Source organism: Aulonocara stuartgranti (genome assembly GCF_965226115.1).
Source record: "Aulonocara stuartgranti genome assembly, chromosome: 9".
Classification (NCBI taxonomy): Eukaryota; Metazoa; Chordata; class Actinopteri; order Cichliformes; family Cichlidae; genus Aulonocara; species Aulonocara stuartgranti.
The window spans coordinates 31,823,518-31,843,134 of NC_138960.1; the positions used below are offsets into that span (position 1 = coordinate 31,823,518).

The 19,617-nt window shown below is 44.1% G+C and overlaps 1 protein-coding gene and 1 long non-coding RNA gene across 4 annotated transcripts; one reads left to right on the top strand and one right to left on the bottom strand.

The window, feature by feature from the left end:
* Positions 1 to 2,623: 2,623 nt before the first annotated feature.
* LOC309714534 lies at positions 2,624 to 6,420 on the bottom strand. Its single transcript, XR_014278959.1, has 3 exons — positions 6,280 to 6,420; positions 3,443 to 3,545; positions 2,624 to 3,038 (listed from the first exon to the last, which is right to left on the bottom strand). It is a non-coding gene; the product is annotated as an uncharacterized lncRNA (long non-coding RNA).
* Positions 5,738 to 19,490, top strand: LOC309714533 (uncharacterized protein). 3 transcript variants are annotated; one of them, XM_082547077.1, is made up of 9 exons: positions 5,738 to 5,839; positions 6,431 to 6,505; positions 10,264 to 10,537; positions 12,177 to 13,171; positions 14,114 to 14,273; positions 14,990 to 15,168; positions 15,268 to 15,360; positions 15,676 to 15,801; positions 16,715 to 19,490. In XM_082547077.1, exons 3-9 carry the CDS (start codon positions 10,272 to 10,274, stop codon positions 17,155 to 17,157), a joined length of 2,262 nt encoding a protein of 753 aa, XP_082403203.1. In that variant the 5' UTR covers positions 5,738 to 5,839; positions 6,431 to 6,505; positions 10,264 to 10,271; the 3' UTR covers positions 17,158 to 19,490. The 3 variants fall into 3 exon arrangements, with proteins under 3 accessions (XP_082403203.1, XP_082403205.1, XP_082403204.1); XM_082547079.1 differs by having other exon boundaries at positions 10,267 to 10,537; XM_082547078.1 differs by lacking the exon at positions 5,738 to 5,839 and adding an exon at positions 5,859 to 6,171.
* The last annotated feature ends 127 nt before the right edge of the window (positions 19,491 to 19,617 follow it).

Consider the following 19,617-nt stretch of genomic DNA (forward strand, 5'->3'; position numbering starts at 1 on the left):
TAAAGCTGACCTTCCAATTAGTGGACAAGCCGCTCTACCTCCTGAGCCCCAACAGCCCCAGCTGAGTAACAAAAATGACCACACAGGACCATCGTGGTGCAGTACAGAGACAAAGTACACACAAAAATAACTTTTAAAAAGTCCTTGACTGAATATTTAGAAGCTAACTGAGGAACAATTTTATTTTCTCTCTTTTTTACGAGTTGAATGATTGAGTGTGTCGTTACTGAAAGTGGATGTTTTATAGGTTTGGCATTTAAGTGTGTGACAACCTCAGCCCTCGCTTCTATCCCTCACCCATTTTGGACTAAAATAAAAGGAAAATAACTTTTTGATGTGTCAGTCTGAATTATTTTTTACATTTTAAAAGATGCACATTTCTGATAGCGTAAAGAAAGAGCAATCACTGACAGTGCTTTAGATGTGGTGCATTATATCAGTGCACAGGGTGCAGAGGTTTTTCTTTGGAACATCCTGGCGAGCCGGGGCCTTTCTGCATGGTTTGCATTTTCTGCCTGTCCCTGCATGGATTCTCTCCGGACTTCCTCCCTCAATCCGGAGACATGCGTGCCAGGTTAAATGTTTCTAAACCGTGAGTGTGGGTGTGAGTGCACGATGGACTGGTGACCTGTCCGGGGTGTGACAGCTGGGAAAGGCTCCAGCTCTCTCTATGATCGAAAGGTGGATAAGCGGTTAAAGAAACAGAGCGATGCATTATATCCACTGCATGTGTTTTACAACGAAGTGAAGAAAATACAAAGAAACAGGATGTGAGCCCTGTTTCAAAGTGTGCACCATCTTTGATATATTTATCTTCCTGTATAGAAAAACATCCGAGGAAGCATCGATCCACCTCTCCGTCTTTGAATGGAAAGATTTTTAGGCGTTTTCATAAACATAAAAAAAAAAACGTTTTCTTTTTTATTGCTCAGACATCGTGTTTTTACAGAGTCCGCTTTTTGGCACATTTAAGGGCCACATATTCTTGTAATGAACTTTCATCACTAACCATGATGTGGCCTCATGTGGACAGCCATGAGAGGAAGTTTGTGTGCCAGCAAGCGGTAAATAATAATGCAGTAAAACTCAGCTGTATTGCTATAAAATGTCTTCATCGAATGGTGCTTTCAAACGGTTTATGGGTGTAACTGTCGCCAGTACGAAAACATCAAGACCATAAAACAATGTTTCTGTCTTTCTTTCTTAACTACATGACTACTGCATTTATATTAAATCCATTTGTATAAGCTTTATTATTGTTGTCACAATAAATACATAAATTAATAAATACGTAAATAAATAAATAATGTTTTGAGTTCAAATCACCCTACTGTATGTCTGTGAAGGTTCTCAGTCATCCAGGTCATCGTAGTCAAAGGAGCTTGCAAACTCCTTTCACCCTACTGTAGTTGAGCCTGCAGCGCCCCCTGGTGTGGAGGCATTTTAATGCAGTGCAGAAAGGTCGGAAGTGCTACTGTAGCTTTGTTATTATCAATAAAAATATAAAATATAATCCAAACTTCCTCTATTTCCTTTTTTCTGTGCATGAACATCAGAAATCGGAGCCATGAGATGCACATTTTAAAATAATTTATCAGAGGTTTAACTTTAAAAATATTTATTCACTGTCCTCTGATGTCATTTAAATGAACGCATTTAATATTTGTATTTTACTACATGTGTCTGCCTCAGCTGTTGCTCTGTGAGGTTTATACACAAAGTTATTGCGCATTAGAGATGTGTAAAGATATGGATCTTTAGCTTTAGCTGCTGCTGAACAACCCACACACATAAAAAGATCATTTGAAAATCTATCTGAAAATATTTGCTGCCAAAAACAATCATGTTTGAGGTGGGGAAAACACTTCTCCACATTTAATACAGTCCACATTTGCCAGTTTGGGACATATTGCTTCAGGCTAGAATTTTTAATTAGCTGTAAACAAAAACAATAAACACACCTGCAGGATATTGTTTTAATCTTCTTCTTCTTTTTTTCTGAAGTGATCCCAAGAGCAGCAGTTTTCTCCTGTGAAGCTACAGAACAAATCTTCTGCTGCAGATGAATGAGTCTAATTATGGCTAAAAGCAAGAAGAATATCACACGTGAGCAGGATAATGTGCCATAATTACCCAAGCAGGATAACAGCTCACAGCAGCCTGTTGGGCTGAATGTGGGGCTGAAGGTGTTTTTCTCTGGAATAATCAGCTCCTTCACTCCATGCATGATGCATGATGAGTGCAAAACAGTGTTTTAGTGCCTGAGCTGCACACTGTTGCATACAGTTTATTATTTTCCTGCACATTATTATGGCCTCCAAATGTGATTAAGAGGAAATCTGAAGTAAGACTGTAGCTAAACATCAGTTTGATTATTTCCTAAACTATAAATTCAGTCAAAGATTTCTGAAATGACAGATTTCTTGAATAAACGTGAGTGCAAGCCAAACACTAAATAGCGCTAAACACTTGTATAAAACCAAATATCATATTGTTTTTATTTATTACTCTTATTATTTCACACCCTTCAGCCTCTCCAGCCACAAGACATAGCCAAGTCCACACCCACCCACACCCCACTTTCTGTGAAAAAGATGTGAGGCAACTCTTCAGGAGACAGAAGATCATGATGTTACCAGGCTGTGCTGATCAGCTGCCTCCCATCTTCACACTGATATTCGACAGATCCCTGGAGCTGTGTGAAGTCCCCTGCTGTTTCAAACGATCCACAATTATCCCAGTCCCCAAGGAACCCTCTATCACTGGGTTAATGACTACAGGCCTGTGCCCCTCACGTCTGTAGTCATGAAATCCTTTGAGAGATTGATGTTGACCTACCTGCAAGACATCACATGTCCCCTGCTCCACTCCTTTAGTTTACCTACTGGTCAAATAGTTCAGTGGATGATGGTGTCAACATAGAGTGCACCTCAACACTGCAACACCTCGACTGCACTGTTACATGTCCTGGAGTCCTCCGCTCCAAACTCACTCAGCTCATTGTCCCAGCCTCCGTCTGTCAGTGGATCACAAACTTTCTGAATGACAGGAAGCAGCAGGTGAGACTGGGGAGAATCACATTTCAGGACTGTGTCCTCCCTCCTCGTCTCTTCTATTCAGTTTAATTCGTTGTTATTTCTATAGCAACAAATCACAACAAGAGTTGCCTTTAAAATGCTTTATATGGTAAATGGTAAATGGCCTGTATTTATATAGCGCTTTACTAGTCCCTAAGGACCCCAAAGCACTTTACATATCCAGTCATCCACCCATTCACACACACATTCGCACACTGGTGATGGCAAGCTACATTGTAACCACAGCCACCCTGGGGCGCACTGACAAGGCCCTACAATAATACAAAGAAAACCGAGAAAACCCCAACAATCATATGACCCCCTACGAGCAATCGCTTTGGTGATAGTGGGAAGGAAAAAATCACTTTTAACAGGAAGAAACCTGGAGCAGGACCAGGCTCAGGGAGGGGCGGGGCCATCTGCTGCGACCAGTTGGGGTGAGAGAAGGAAGACAGGACAAAAGACATGCTGTGGAAGAGAGACAGAGATTAATAACAAGTATGATTCACTGCAGAGAGGTCTGTTAACACATAGCAAGAAAGGTGACTGAAGGAGAAACACCCAGTGCATCATGGGAATCTCCCAGCAGCATGAGGAAGGATTCCCTTAGTTACGCTGCAATAAGTCTTCTCCCTCTACACGAATGATGACACCTTAGAAGACCCATCTGTCAAAATTGTTAAGTTTCCAGATAGCAACCTGAAGCGGCCACCAGTATGGACACTATCATCAAAAGGAGAGGATTCACTTCCTGCTGCAGCTCAGGAGATGTTGATCCAGTTCTACTCTGCAATAATCCAGTCTGTTCTCTGCTCATCCATCGGCGTACGGTTTGGATCAGCCAGTAAACAGAAAAAGAGCAGACAACAACAGACAATCAGGACTGCAGAAGAACCATTGCTCCCGACTTACCCTCGATTCACAATTTGTACAAAGCCAGAGCAAAGAAACTAGCAGACAACATCACTGCAGACCCATCACAACCTGGACACAACCTGTTCCAGCTCTTCCCTCCGGTAGGCGCTACAGAGCACTGTACACCAAAACAAGCAGACATCTAGTATTTAGTATTTATTTATTTATTGTCATTGTCAAGAACAATGAAATTGCGTTTGGGGCTTCCATACAACCCAAAAAAAAGAAGAAAATAATAAATACCCCTTAAAACCCAAGTGTACATATTTAACCCAGTGTGACTCCAATGCAATAAGACAATCCTTAGCAATAATGTTCGTAGAAATTCAGACAAAGACCTGAGAAACATGACAAAATACAACAATGCAACCCATTCAATATTATTGTACTGTGAGATATGATATCAGATATGATAGTTATCTATTTAAGAAAGAGGGGGGGGGGGGGGGGGCAGGAGGGGGAAGAGAATAAAGATATGATGCACCAATGCAGACCAGTTCATTGCTATTAAGAAGTTGGATATGGTTATTGTCCGTGAGAGGGGGGCAGAGAGTTCAGGAGCCTCACAGCCTGTGGATACAGGCTGTTGGCCAGTCTGGATGTTCTGGCCTGTATAGACCTGTACCTTCTCCCTGAGGGCAGCAGATGGAAAAGGTGGCGCGCAGGGTGATGTTGGTCCCGCAGGATACTGTGCACCCTCCTCAGACAGCGAGTGGGGAAGATATTACTGATCTCTGGCAGACTTGTTCCAATAATTCTGCCAGCTTCTTTCACCACCCGCTGGAGTGCTTGCTGATCGGCCTTGGTGCAGCTGGGGAACCACACTAGAAATCCATACGTCAGAACGCTGCTGATGGCACAGTTGTAGAAGTTCAACATCAGAGATCTGGGAATGTGTGCAGTTTCTTTCCACAGGACATCTCTCTGACGAACACTTAAATCAGTCACACAGTGTCTGAACTTAAAAACTTCCACTATATCTACTAGATATAGTGGAAGTCCATTATAGAAACATAAATTATTTTAGACATATTTTATATGAAAAAATCTAAAGTTAGTCAGACGTTGGTGTCTTCACTTTTTCCATTTAATAAAGTTTTTGGTCAGTATTTAATGAGTTTGAATTACTGTTATTTATTTATGGCTATTTCCTCGTGTGTTCCTTGGTCGACTGTTTAGATTAAAATGTTTCCCTCTTTGGGCTGTACACATCTGAACTTATATTTAAAATCCAAAATGAAAACATCATAAAAACGATGTTTTACGCTTGAATGTACATATAGTTGAGTCATAAATAGGCTGCACACAAAATAATGTCTTGCTCATGTTGTAAGTAAAGCAGGAAAAAGTCGAATATATTATTATATATTATCAGTGCATATTATTATTGCTATTACTACGACATAATAGTAATGATATAATATGAAATATAAAAATACATGTGCATGACTGTTGACAGATACATAGCCTACAGATACAGTCTACTTGGTAACACAGCTATGCTATTTATAAATATCAGCCAACAACAGCACTTTTGAACATTTCAAAATCAGTGTCGCTTAAAATTATTTTCTTATTTTCTAGGCAACATTTTTTTATTGGCTTCGTATGTGTATATTTCGTATTCTATAGATTAAAGGGTTAAATATAAATGAAATGAATTCTTTTATTTTTTGCTATTACTGTAATTCCGTATTAACGATAGTAACCCTCCCCAACTGTCGTCCTTTGTCAGGGAGCGACGGTGTCTATCTTGACCGAACCCAGTTTCTCTTTGAGCAATATTGTCGTCTCGCGAGAACTTCGATGTCACGTGGATTATGGCTGAAGATCGCGGATATTAGAAGGTACTTTTCTGCTTTTATTTACTTTGTTGTGGCGTAAAATCGCGCATTTACGCAATTTGTTTATTACAGCTCGAGACGTATGTGCATTAGCTGTCGCTAAAATAAGCATGTGCAGCTTTTTGTGGCCGCTTACGTCGGCACCGCCGGTACAAACCTTCGAAATAAGAGCACAATGTTTTGCGCGCTTTTTACCACTACGAAAACAGTTAGCTTCTGCTTCGTGAATGATCCGCTGTGGTTAAACACCCGTGGGCCTTGCTCTCCTGTTTGGAGGCTTCTACTACACCCAAAGTGCAGATAAGTCTGCGAAGAGACCTAAACGGCGAGCAGGAGTAAATTGAACCCAACGGCGACACCGCTGTTAGCCTTAGCCACAGCCCGAGGCCTGCTCAGGAAGCGGGCGGGAGCTTTTATTTTCCAAAACTGCTTCTTCATCTTACCTGCCAAGGCTGTAGATTCAGATCATTATACCTGTTCGCAAGCTTTTAATATTTATGTTAGACGTCCACAAGTCCGCGTTTGGATTTTGAGCTGTTAATTAGACAATTAATATGCACCGCGGTTCGTTCTCACACTCTTTGTCATTAACAGGAGAGAAATCTACAAACCGAGAGCAAAGAGGAGGCGAAGCTGTGACTCTTCAGCAGCTCTGACACACTACTCACAGTAAGTTTTCACTCTGTTATCAAGTTTTAGAAATCCACGAGAAATCTGTGTTTTTATGTGCATTGACGTTTTTTGTGATATGATTTAAATTTTGTGCAATTATTAAAAATATTAGAAACATTACACTGGATTTCCAGCAGGTGAGTCATTAATATAAACCTGCAGGGAAGGTTTATTACGTTTATGGGGTGTTTGTGGCTCTTTGTGGTGTCTTTAGTCGTTTTAGAGTAATTCAAGGCCTCACACAGGGAGATATTAAATTAAAGCTTATTTATAAAAGTGCTTTTCACAGACAAGCAGTCACAAAATACTGTACACAAAAAAACTAGGAATAAATACATTGCTATATAATTGAAATTTAACATTAAAATGAATCAAAGTCTACTGGGAGCTTCTGTAAAGAGTATAAAATAGAAAGAACTTGCTTAATAGAACTCGTTAATAGTCTGATCATCGGTTTTTGTTTTTTTATTTAATTATTCATTTTTGTTGTTGTTGAAGCCAGTAAACAGGACATTACTGTAATCTAAAAAACACTGATTAATTTTCTCCAGTTCAGCCAAGGAGACCGCTTTTTTGTTACAATGTAGACATGTTCTTTATATAAAATAAACTCTCAGGTAGAATTTGGTTAGTCTGATTTATCTCAAGAACAGTGCTGATTATTACTGATCAGAGGAGCTAGTGTGTAAAATTGTTGAAATAAATCTTGTGGTGTCAAAGTCACACCTGTGGCTCTGGTAGCAGATGTCTGTCATATGAAGCTGGATTCAGTTAGTGAGGTAACCTCAGGTTTATCTGCAATCCATCAGTTTTCAAATCAAATCACTTTTATTGTCACATCACATGTGCAGGTACACTGGTACAGTACATGTGAGTGAAATTCTTGTGCGAGCTTCACAAGCAACAGAGGTGTGCAAAGTACAATAACATAAGAACAAGCAAAATATAAGAATGGCTGAATCTGAGAGTTATATGAATAAATGTATGTACAATATAAGAGTGTATGCATATTACTGAATGTGAATACTACGTGTGTGTGTGTGTTTGTGTGTGTGTGTGCGTGTGTGTGTGTGTGTGTGTGTGTGTGTGTGTGTGCGCGCGTGCGCGTATATATGTGTGTGTGTGTGTATGTATGTATGTATGTATGTATGTATATATACATATATATATATATATATATATATATATATATTTATTACAAAGTAAATAGAGTAAATAATAAAATAAAGGTTGGTAGTTGACATGTGCAAAACAAGTGGCATTTATATACAGTATGGAGTGCATAATGTTAAAGTTCCAGTAGTGAAGCTGAGGTGTCTATGACGTGTTCAGCAGTCTGATGGCCTGATGGAAGAAGCTGTCTCTCAGTCTGCTGGTACGGGACCGGATGCTGCAGAACCTCCTTCCTGATGGAAGTAGTCTGAACAGTTTATGGCTGGGGTGACTGGAGTCCTTGATGATCCTCCCCGCTTTCCTCAGGCAGCGCTTCCTGTAGATGTCTTGGAGGGAGGGAAGCTCACCTCCAATTATCCGTTCAGAGCACCGCACTACTCGCTGGAGAGCTTTGCAGTTGTAGGCGGTGCTGTTGCCATACCAGGTGGTGATGCATCCAGTGAGGATGTTCTCAATGGCACAGTGATAGAAGGTCCTGAGGATGCAGGGGCTCATGCCGAATCTTTTCAGTCTCCTGAGAAAGAAGAGGCGCTGCTGCGCCTTCTTCACTGTTTTGTTTGTGTGTACTGACCACGTAAGATCCTCAGCCAGGTGTACACCAAGGAACCGGAAGCTGCTCACTCTCTCCACAGCAGCGCCGTTGATGGTGATGGGGGTGTGTACTTCTCTGCACCTCCGGAAGTCCACTATCAACTCCTTTGTCTTTGCGACGTTGAGGGTGAGATGGTTGTCTTGACACCAGTGGGTCAGGGCGCTGACCTCCTCCCTGTAAGCTGTCTCATCACTGTTGGTGATAAGACCCACCACTGTAGTGTCGTCCGCAAACTTCACAATGATGTTGGAGCTGTTAGTGGCCGTGCAGTCGTAGGTGTAGAGTGAGTATAGGAGAGGGCTCAGTACACACCCCTGTGGAGCACCAGTGTTCAGTGTGATGGGGGATGAGGTGATGCTGCCCAGTCTGACCACCTGGCGTCTGTCAGACAGGAAGCTAAGGATCCAGCTGCAGAGGGAGCTGCTCAGTCCTAGATCCTGCAGTTTCCTGTCCAGCTTCGAGGGAACGATGGTATTGAATGCTGAGCTGTAATCTACAAACAGCATCCTCACATACGTGTCTCTCTTCTCCAGGTGTGACAGGGCAGTATGTAGTGTCAGGGCTATGGCATCATCAGTGGACCTGTTGTGGCGGTATGCAAACTGTAGAGGGTCCAGTGAGTCGGGTAGCGCAGAGCAAACGAAGTCCCTGACCAGCTTCTCGAAGCATTTGCTCACGATGGGGGTCAGGGCTACAGGTCGCCAGTCGTTCAATGAGGAGATGGTGGAGGATTTGGGTACAGGGACGATGGTGGCCACTTTGAAGCAGGCTGGGACTACAGACAGAGAGAGGGAAAGGTTGAAGATGTGTGTGAACACTCCAGCCAGCTGAGCCGCGCATGACTTGAGGACGCGGCCGGGAATCCCGTCCGGACCAGTAGCTTTGCGTGCGTTCACCTTCCTGAAGCACTTCCGCACATCCTCCTCAAACACAGTGTGCGCACTGACGTCATCCGCGGTGCGCACACTGTCCGGTCTCATGGTGTTCGCTGTGTCGAATCTAGCGTAGAATACGCTGGTGTCATCAGTGCTGGAAAAACCTATGTCCTCTGGAGTAGAAGGATCTGATGTTTTTGAAGACTGAAAGCTTTTTTCTTTCCCCAGTGAGCATAAATGTGATATTATTAGAAGTGTGTGTGTGGGGCGGGGGGGGGGGATTCTAGCTTTTTTTTTTCCTGTATGTTACGAATGGATGAGCTAATATAACATCTAGCCTTACTGAAGTCGTCCCTTGATGTTCTCAGGTGTATGAGAATAATTCAAGGCCTCAAACAGGTAGTAAATACTATTCAGTCAATCTCTAAGGCAGGGGTAGGCAACGCCAGGCCTCGAGTGCCGGTGTCCTGCAGGTTTTAGATCTCACCCTGTGTCAACACACCTGAATCAAATGATTAGTTCATTACCAGGCCTCTGGAGAACTTCAAGACATGTTGAGGAGGTAATTTAGCCGTTTGAATCAGCTGTGTTTGATCAAGAACACATCTGAAACCTGCAGGACACCGGCCCTCGAGGCCTGGAGTTGCCCACCCCTGCTCTAAGGTCTAATAATTCAAACAACATTGATTGCATTTACAAGCAACAGCTTTTTCCCCGCTTTGGCCTGTTTGATGGGTATTTAAGACACAGAAGCCACACCCACCGTACCAAGGCTCGCTTCATGTAAAGCTATAAAATAATTGGGCTTTTCATGGTTGACTCCACAAGTTTAGTCCATTTTGAGTGTTTATAATCATTTAGTAAAAATGCCTTGATGACCAAAGTTAGTTTTTGAAAAAATCTGTTATATTATATAAAAACAGGTTATTTTCCTTGGACTCGGTTAAAGCTATTTTTGGTGGACTGTGTGGGAAAAAACTCTGGATAAAAGTGTTGTAGCTGCAGTAATTTGTTTACATCGCTCCTGGAGCAGGAGAAACGTCTCCCTTCATGCAAAGTTGTATTTTCCCGTTGCTAATGCGTTAGTGATGAGGATGCCCTCGCCTGTTTTCCAGCAGCAGTGATGGCGCATGTCTTCAACCATGGGAAGCTGCTCCTGCAGCGCCTGCACCAGCAGCGGGAGATGGACTTTCTGTGTGACATCACCATAATGGTGAAGGACGTGGAGTTCAGGGCTCACCGTAACATCCTCGCTGCGTTCAGTGAGTATTTCTCCTCCCATGCTGAAAAGGGGGAAGAGATCACGACTTTGGACCCCGACAAGGTCAGCCGGTACTCGCTGGAGAAGCTCCTGGAGTTCGTCTACACGGGACACATGAACCTCAGCAGGTAAGCGTGAGGGTTTAGAAGCCAGCATCAGCCAAAACACGGATAGCATTTACGCAGGGTCATCCTGTACAGTTCTACATCTGTATACCCAACAACCTGAGTGTACAACATATGAACAGAATGACAGCAAAGTAGACTTGGATGTGATGAAGCCAACGTCAGATACATACACGTTATGGAAAGTAAATGTTAGTGAGACATCTTTGCTTTGTGCCTCTACGTGATTTACTGATGGCTAAAATGTGCTTATTATTAGTTGTTGTTGTGGTTCACATTAGCTCATTAAGCTTTTGTTTTTTTTAATTAAGAAAGGTAGCTAAATAGTTTTTCAGACAGTACAGTGTTAAAGTTGGCACACAAGATACAGTTAGCCTGCTAGCTGCGTGAATAAGTTCTTGGTTGTTTTGTGGCGTTAAAGGCTTCTTCATCGCTGCAAATCAAGATGGCGGCTTCGTAGTATGGTGGCTTACCTGTTCGCCAACAAGCCAAAGATCTCAGGAGGACACAAAAAACTATTTATGAAAGGTCTGCAAAATCAAACGTGTGGTGCTACACGCTGTGGAGATCTCTTTTGAAACAAGGACTGAAAGTAGCTTCTTCAAGACAGGATGTTGCTTTGTTAGCTAGGAGAGTTTTGCTAAGTGAGACGTTTGCTGTTTGGTCATTTGAGCAGAGATCTTAGTTTGGTTAATGTTGTCTGCTAATGTTGACTGTAGTTTTTTCCTGCAGTCACTCCTTTTGACCATATGTGTTAGCTAACGTTAGCTCACCTGCTTGTACAGGCAGACTGCTTGATTAAGCGCAGCACTGAGTTTGAGTTTTGCCTTGAGCCAGTTGTTTGATGATGTTGGTGATAAGTGGACTCCAGTGAGGGGCATCCGCACAGGAAGCGATCCGTTCGTCATCAGTTTGTTGCTGTTTCAGGCTCTCGTTGCTGAGTAGCACTCTGCTGCATTATCGCCTTGTCCCATGTCAGGTGTCCGTACTCACTCTCATCAGTTATTGTTTCAACCAGTTGCCTCTAAATTGACCAATTTTTCACTCCAGACTGACTTTTTGTGGTCACTGGTTGCCATGGCACTGTTAGATACTTGTTCTGCGGACGCCCCTTTAAGGTAGTCATACCTGACGTTTGGCTAGCTCTGTTGGGTGGTGCTGTTTCCATAACAACAACAAGCAATAACTTACAAGGCGAGTGTTTTAGGTTTATGTACAACGGGGGGGGGGGACAACTCCAGGCCTGGAGGGCCGGTGTCCTGCAGGTTTTAGACACACAGCTGATTTAAATGACCTCCTCAACATGTCTTAAGGTTCTTTAGAGCTCTGATAATGAACTAATCATTTGACTCAGGGGTGTTGACCCTGAGTGAGATCTAAAACCTGCAGGACACCGGCCCTTGAGGCCTGGAGTTGCCCACCGATTATTCTCTGGAGTGATCAACTTCTCCAACATTTTAGTGACATACTGCACAAGCAGCCACTTTAGTTTCTAAGGATATGTTTTTAGCGTGATTTCATTGGTTAATGCTGCAGTCAGTCCACATGATGTTAGATTATGAAAAGGTCATAGGCGTGGGACACTTGTGAACTGAATTTTGAGTTGGTACTTTGAGTAAAATGTTTTTCTTTCTGGTTCCAGCACCCGACAAGCGGCCGTACGGCGAGCTGCCATCTTCTTAGGAATGGCCGAGGCCACGAAATATCTGGAGGAGTTCCCTCACTGGTCTGAGCTCGGCGAAACGTCACAGTCGGAGGCAGATAAAGAGACGGGTCTCTCGCCTCCCAGCCCCGCCTCCCCAAGCAGCCCCACCTCCCCAGTCCCACTATCCATAGTCTCTGTTGCGGGGGAATGGCACGAGGAAGGTAAGGGCAGCAGAGAGCAGGATGATGAGGGCAGAGATATGTTTGTGGAAGACGATGAAGAGTACACCCCAAGCACACCAAGGAGCACCGGGAGAGTAGGGGGCAGGAAGAGAGGTAGAAAGCCTAAAAGTTTTGGCGACGAGCAGATGGAGGCGAGCAGCTCGGCTGACGGCATGCCCAAAATCTACAGCTACAGAGGGAGAGGACGAGGGAGAGGCAGGGGCAGGGGCAGGGGGAGAGGAAGAGGAAGAGGAAGAGGGAGCTTAAAAAGTCAAGAACTCTATTTGGATGACTCTGATACGAGCGTGAAGGACTTTGGAGACACCTCAGCAGACTGGAGCCCCTCACAGGGGGAAGAAGATGAGGAGGAGCCTGGGATGAAGAGGCCGAGGCTGAGCACCGGAGAGGGGAGGAGAGGGCGAGGCCGCGGGAGAGGGAGAGGCCGCGGGAGAGGCAGGGGCCGAAACAGGGGACAGACCGATGAGGAGGAGGAGGAGGAGGAGGAGGCGGGGGATGACAGCATTGGCGGAGGCACAGAGGAGGAGGAGGCGGGGGAGGGAGTGGAAGAGGGCGAGATCGGGGAGATGGATGCGCTGGCTCTGGGCGAGATGTCGCTGTCGTGCACAGAGTGCAACAAACTGTTTAAAGACGTGAGCAGCCTGCGCCGCCACGAGAAGATCCACAAGGGGCTGAAGCCGTTCGCCTGCATCTTCTGCTCCAAAACCTTCAGGCAGGCCACGCAGCTGAAAACACACCTGCGCATACACACAGGTGAGCTCAGCACTGAGTGTCACGTGTTTTTGTTACTGGGTTTGTGAAGATGTGAGGCTGCTACACACCTTTTCATTTATAATTAAGTGTGTAAAGACAGGAAAATCCACCTGCAAGGTTCTTAGTCAGAATCAAACTTCGGTTACTTTGATTTGAATCTCATTAACTTTAACCCCTAATCAGCTAAAGGTTTTTTGTTTTGGTTTTGTTTGTTTCTTTGCAAAATAAAACAAAACCTCAGTCACTGCTTTCAGATACCATTAAAAGAAAAAACTTTTGAACCGTTCAGGCCTTTACAGTCGAAACATCTCCTGATGAGTTTCTGGGCTCAGATGCTACTTTGTAGTCTTACTTCCAACAGAGTCATGTTTATTGTTTTAAAAACAGGACTTCTTCCATCATTTATATACAGTCTGTAACCCTACTGCATTGTTTCTAATCAATTCTCTGTAATTTCCTGTCACCTGACTTCGAGTGTGGATGCCTGTGTGCTGGTTTTATTCATCATTTCAGTGAAAACTTTGGTTGAAATCAGCTTGATAAACAGAAGAAAAGTTTCTTACACGTATTAAACGTGTCAAACTGGCGCTCCGGTGCTTTTCTGTGACATTTAAATGCGTAAGACGTTTGCACATCCTCTGCAGCAGAATCCTCCCTCTGTGTCACAGAGCTGTCCCATACTTTCTGCTTCCTGAGCTGCAAAAACAAGCTCCGGAAGCAGGAAGACAAACATAGGATGTTGAGCACAAGCATGAGTTTAAGTTTGGAACAGAAATGCATCGTATCACTCAGCAAACCTTTGAGTTAAAATGAAAGTATGTGCAACGTGGATGTGAAGACCGGTGTCTGTCACCAGATAAGTGGAAAACCTTTTAACCCATCAGCTGGCAGTGATAATGTAACACACGTATAACAAGCGTCCTCCTTGTTTCTCTGTTGCAGGCGAGAAGCCGTTCAATTGTGCCGATTGTGACAAGTGTTTCGCTCAGAAGTGCCAGCTGGTCGCTCACCGCCGAATGCACCACGGCGAGGAGAAGCCGTACACCTGTGAGCGCTGCGGCTTCAAGTTTGCTACCTCGTCCAATTATAAAATACACATCAGGTACGTCAGTGTGGAAGGAGCTGAGGCCAGGAGGGCCAAGAGCTTGCGTATCTGCATGCAACCCACCTTTTATTACATATGACTGACGTAACGATTCAGCTGCTGCTCTGCTTCCACAGAGGAGCTAGTTAAAGATCTTTATTTTGCTCTCGCACACACGAGGGTGTTTACGAGTGGCAGAACTAATAACATTAACCTATTGTAGGTTAAACTACCCAGTAGTTTCTATAGTAACAGTTCTGCTGGTCTGAGGGCCACTGAAGAAAAATGTGGTTGCTGGGTGGCACACGTGTGTAGGTGGTTATTTAATAATAATAGATTGGATTTATATAGCGCTTTTCTAGGCACCCAAAGCGCTTTACAATGCCACTATTCAGTCACTCTCACATTCATACACTGGTGGAGGCAAGCTACAGTTGTAGCCACAGCTGCCCTGGGGCAGACTGACAGAAGCGAGGCTGCCATATCGCGCCATCGGCCCCTCTGGCCAACACCAGTAGGCAAGTAGGGTAAAGTGTCTTGCCCAAGGACACAACGACCAGGACAGAGAGCCCAGGGATCGAACCGGCGACCTTCCGGTTACAGATGCGATTCCCAATCCCCTGAGCCACGGTCGCTGTGCTTCTATTTGCTTCTCACCTGTGACTTTTTTAAGCACTTGTTGTTTTGAGTTGTTGTTCTATAAATAAAGTTAAATTTTAACACGTTTCCCACAGACTGCACAGCGGGGAGAAACCGTACGTCTGTGACATCTGCGGCCAGGCGTTCGCTCAGTCCAGCACGCTGACGTACCACAAGCGACGACACACTGGGGAGAAACCGTACCAGTGCGACCTGTGTGGCATGTCCTTCTCTGTGTCTTCCTCTCTCATTGCCCACACACGTAAACACACTGGTGAGAGACGTGCAAATGAAAGGATGCGCTGCTCTGGTTTCCTGCCGCACTGGGCAAATAGACTTTACAGGCATTTTTCTGTATTTCTGTGCGTTTCAGGCGAGACTCCGTACAAATGTTCGCAGCCTAAATGCGACGCCAAATTTGTCACATCATCTGAACTGAAGAAACACATGCGGCGACTTCACCCAGGTGAGTTTAAAGCTTTGTTTGTTACGCCAAACATTTAAAGAGTGGTTAGATGGGACTGAAAGTCAGCAGTATCACACCAGGATCCTACTGCTAACTGCGGCTGTCTTTCAGGAGAGCTCATAACCTAAAATGTGCTTTATTGACATAATGAAACTATTTTAAAAATGTGCCTCAAACGGGTGTGGAAGAGATAATGAAGTGAGTTATAAAGAGCAAGCTCTCAGCTCCACACAGTTTCTGACCAATCAGGGTATAAACAGAGAGCCAGAAACCGATTGGCTGCAGTATTTAAATGTGTTCTCGTGGTGTTTGCAGAGGGGAACAGCGGCGTGCAGTGCCTGCTCTGTGGAAACAGATTTGCCAGCGTGAAGAACATGATCAAACACCAGGACAAAGCTCACGCCGACGAAGTGCGGCAACACAAGGAGAGAGCCCGAGCCGGTGAGCTGTCAGCCTGTTTATTAAAATCCACCGTGTCTTAAAGTGCTGTTAAAGTTTAATTGAATAAGAACCTGAAAGTGTTTTGGGACGTGTTGATCTTTTTGCAGCTTCAGTCAGAAAAACCACCCCTCCGTGTCACTGCATGATTCAGCCCTGAGGCTGGAAGCCCATCTCTGTGTTTACATGTGCATCAGTATCCTGGTTCACATTAGCTTTTTGAAGTTTCCATGGCCTGTGCAATAAAGCAGGATGCTGCAGCATGTAAGCATCCCATTGTCTGCAGTGTGCAGGCTACCTGCAGAGGCACCACTTAGACCAGCAGCAGAAACTTCCTCTCTGGCAACAGAGGAAGTGCCTAATAGAGGAAGTGAATTCAGTGTCTTTTTTGGGGGGCGGGGGTTGCTGACCAAGTCAACACATTAAAGGCGCCAGTTTCTGGAGATTTTACATCTCTGTGCCTGTACGCTTCAGATATGTGGGGTTATTCTCCATCTTTAAACCAACGTGGCAGACTTCAGTATGTAGAGTCAGTGGAGAGTTTGAGGTCGAGCTGTGATCCCAGTGAGAATGGAATAGTATTATTGATTGATTGATTGACTTTTTTTTTTTTTTTTTAGTGGGTGTTCCAGATTTATTAACTCAAAGCCCAGTCCACTGGTGATGGCAAAGTAAAACAGACACACCAGAGCACAAGCTCAAAGTCAAACAGTGTTGTGAGCCAGGACTATAAATCAGGCTTAACATGGGAGTGTTGGATCTGCCTTTAACAAGTGTGCAGTGCTGCTGCTGCCTTAAAGGCACAACAGCAAAGCTCCCAATTCTGCTTGGGGGCCTTTTAAAGAACAGGCAGTAAAACTGTGTTGTTTCCATGTTGTCTTCTGGCTGTCTGACTGGGTTTTGTGTGTTTGAGCAGTGGTCCTGCTGTCCACCAGCCATCCCGTGGCCTTCGTCCAGAGCAAGCTCTCCCAGGAGAACAAAGGTTTGGGCTCCATCCCCGAGGGCGAGCCGGCCAACCCTGAACCGGCCACTCCCAACCCCAAAGCCACCGACCCCGCCGCGGCTGCCTCCGACGTCGCCACCACTGACTCTGCTGCAACCACCGCCAGCGTGACCGCTGACAGCATCACGGACGCCGCCGCCATCATCCAGGACTTCAAGGCGGAGCCCACGCACACCCCTCTCACCACCACAGAGCAGGTGACCTTCGACGCCGATCAGGAGCAGACCATCAACTCGGACACGCTGCACGCGCTGGTGGAGCAGCTGCGGCCGCCGCCTTCGCCCGCACAGACGCTGGAGCAGATTGTCATCATCAAGACGGTGGACAACATGGACAACATGCCCCCCCAGCAGTGAGGCCTGAGTAACACTGATCAGAACTAAACTTCAGTTTTAAACAGTCACTCGCTGATTGGCATAAAGTCAGTGCTCATGTTCAGGATAAAAAAATCAACATTTGTAAAGATAATCTACAATACAAAGACAATTTGGTCCAACTCGGGCTTTATTTTCATAGTTTTGACCATCATTTCAACCTGTGGTACAAACAGGAAATGCGAGCAGTCGAGTTAGAAACTAACATCAAGGTTAGACAAAATATTTTGGACGACGGACGGCAAAATATAATCCAAACTTTTTGTCGCCACATTCAGTTAAATCCAGTAGGACAGACAGTGATGGGAGCATTTTCAGACTTTTTAGATAAATTAATCGCATTATGTGATTATTATTTGTCAAAAAAAGTCTCAAGCAGAATCCTCAGAAGTCTTTTTTTGTCTTCCATACTTCCCAAAACCCAAAGACTTTCAGCTCTCTGTGAGTTAAAATGGAGAAAAGCACCAAGTTCTGCATTTCAGAGGCTGAAACTAGAAACATGTGATGTGGTTTCCACAATTTGTACGTGGAAAAACCAGAATAATGATTCGCCGGCGTGCACACATTTAATATTTTGCAATAATAAAAAAACTTTCCAGTATTTTTTTTTTTTTTAAATTGTGACGTATGAGAAACAGACGATCAGATTCACAGCTCATGGTCTGTATTTTGGTTTATTATCAAAATCACTTAGATTCTAACATATTTACAGACGAGCGTTTCCACCAAATTAACACTGATGCAAAAAGCATCAAATGAAGCTATAAACCTCCCTCCTCCTCCTCCCAAAACATAAACCCTTAAAGAAGCAGCGTGGCTTCAGTTGAGTTGGTTTACTGGTCAAAACTATAAGAATAAAACCTGACCCAGTCATCCTTTTAAAAATGCCCATATTTTTAGTAGAAGTGAAATGAAATTCATGATCCAGCAGGATGATTTACAGCTCCTCAAGGAGAACACGGGTCTTATGGCAAACAAAATGCAGTTTAACCGTGTCAGTGGCCGATACTGTTGTGTGACGCCAGTCTTGAGCTTGAGGAAAAAAAGGAGTGTGATGGAGATCTGAAAGAGGCGAAAAACAGATCAGTTATTTTTCTAATGAAGATTTTTGTTTCCTTGGCAGAGAGGAGGAAAGAGCGGCAATAAAAGGCAGAATCAAATTATTATAACCTGAAGAATCCCAATAAGATTCTCTCTTTGTGTTCAGCAGTGACGTCATGATCAGCACTGATGATTTCATGCTGTTGTGCTTAAACCCGTTTCACTTCTTTGAATGACCTGCTAACTGTTCGTGTGAGTCACAGTTAAACTACATTCTTCCTGTAAAATCCACTGTTTGGGTTTACCAGATGTAACCAGTTTTCTCCCAGCATTAACCAGCTGTACACATAAAGATAACCAGTTTGATTACTTGTGCTGTCTTTTCAATCAGCAGATGTCAGAATCAGGAGGGAAGTGAGGGGGGGGAAAGCCCAATCAGCAGATCTGTACAATTTACCGTTGTTCAGATGTCTAACGTTCTGATCCAAGTTCCTCGTTTCACTTCCCAGCTTAATGGTGAAGTGTGTGAAAAAAGAAACTGATTCTACATTTTCTTCTACTGTAGAAAGTGAAGCTTTGATTCACAGCGACTGACCTGCTTCAAACCGCTTAAAGGTGCTTTTTGTAAAAACAGCCCATTGTGTGAAGATGATTTCCAAGTCCAAAGACGAGCGTGTTGGGTTACTGTGAGCGTGAATTGTTGTATATCTGACCAGAAGAATGATTTCAAGGGTATAAGCAGCAATGAAAAAAGGAGTTTCCTCCTGTGGATTTCTGGGATCTCCATTAGAGAGAGGGCGATTAGCTCAGGGTAGGAGGAGTCAGTTTAGGTAGTTCAGCTTCCTCCTTTAGCGAGGTGTTTCAGGACTGTCTGCTGGATTAAGTGGCTGGAAGAGGAAGGTCTCCTTAGACTGCAGACCCCACAACCGTGATCTGGATACACAGACGGATGGAAATCAACATCTTTGTATTTTGTGGCAGAGATGTCAGCTAAAGCAAGGCTGAGCTGTACTCCTGTAATACCACTTTGGACCACAAGGTGGAGCAGTGAGTCAGTATAGTGTCCTCTCTGTCACACTGACCTGGCTCGTTTGGTAGCTAAAAGACTGTGTAGTGTTTTTATAAAGCGAACAGAAACTTTAGATAAGCTAGAGGTCTGATCAGATATCATTTTAAACTTACACAGAAGAAGGTGGCGCTGTTTGGGGCGGATAACTGTGCTTCCTGGTGAAACACCACCTCCTGGTGGTGAACGTTTGCATTACACTTTTTGTTTCTTTTTCTTTTTTTACAAAAAGTACCTTTAAAGTCCTCTAACCTCACACAACATTTTCTCCGATGTGGATGTCGTGGCGGCAGTTTTTTGTTTGTTTGTTTTTTCTATTACAGCTTCCTTTTGTT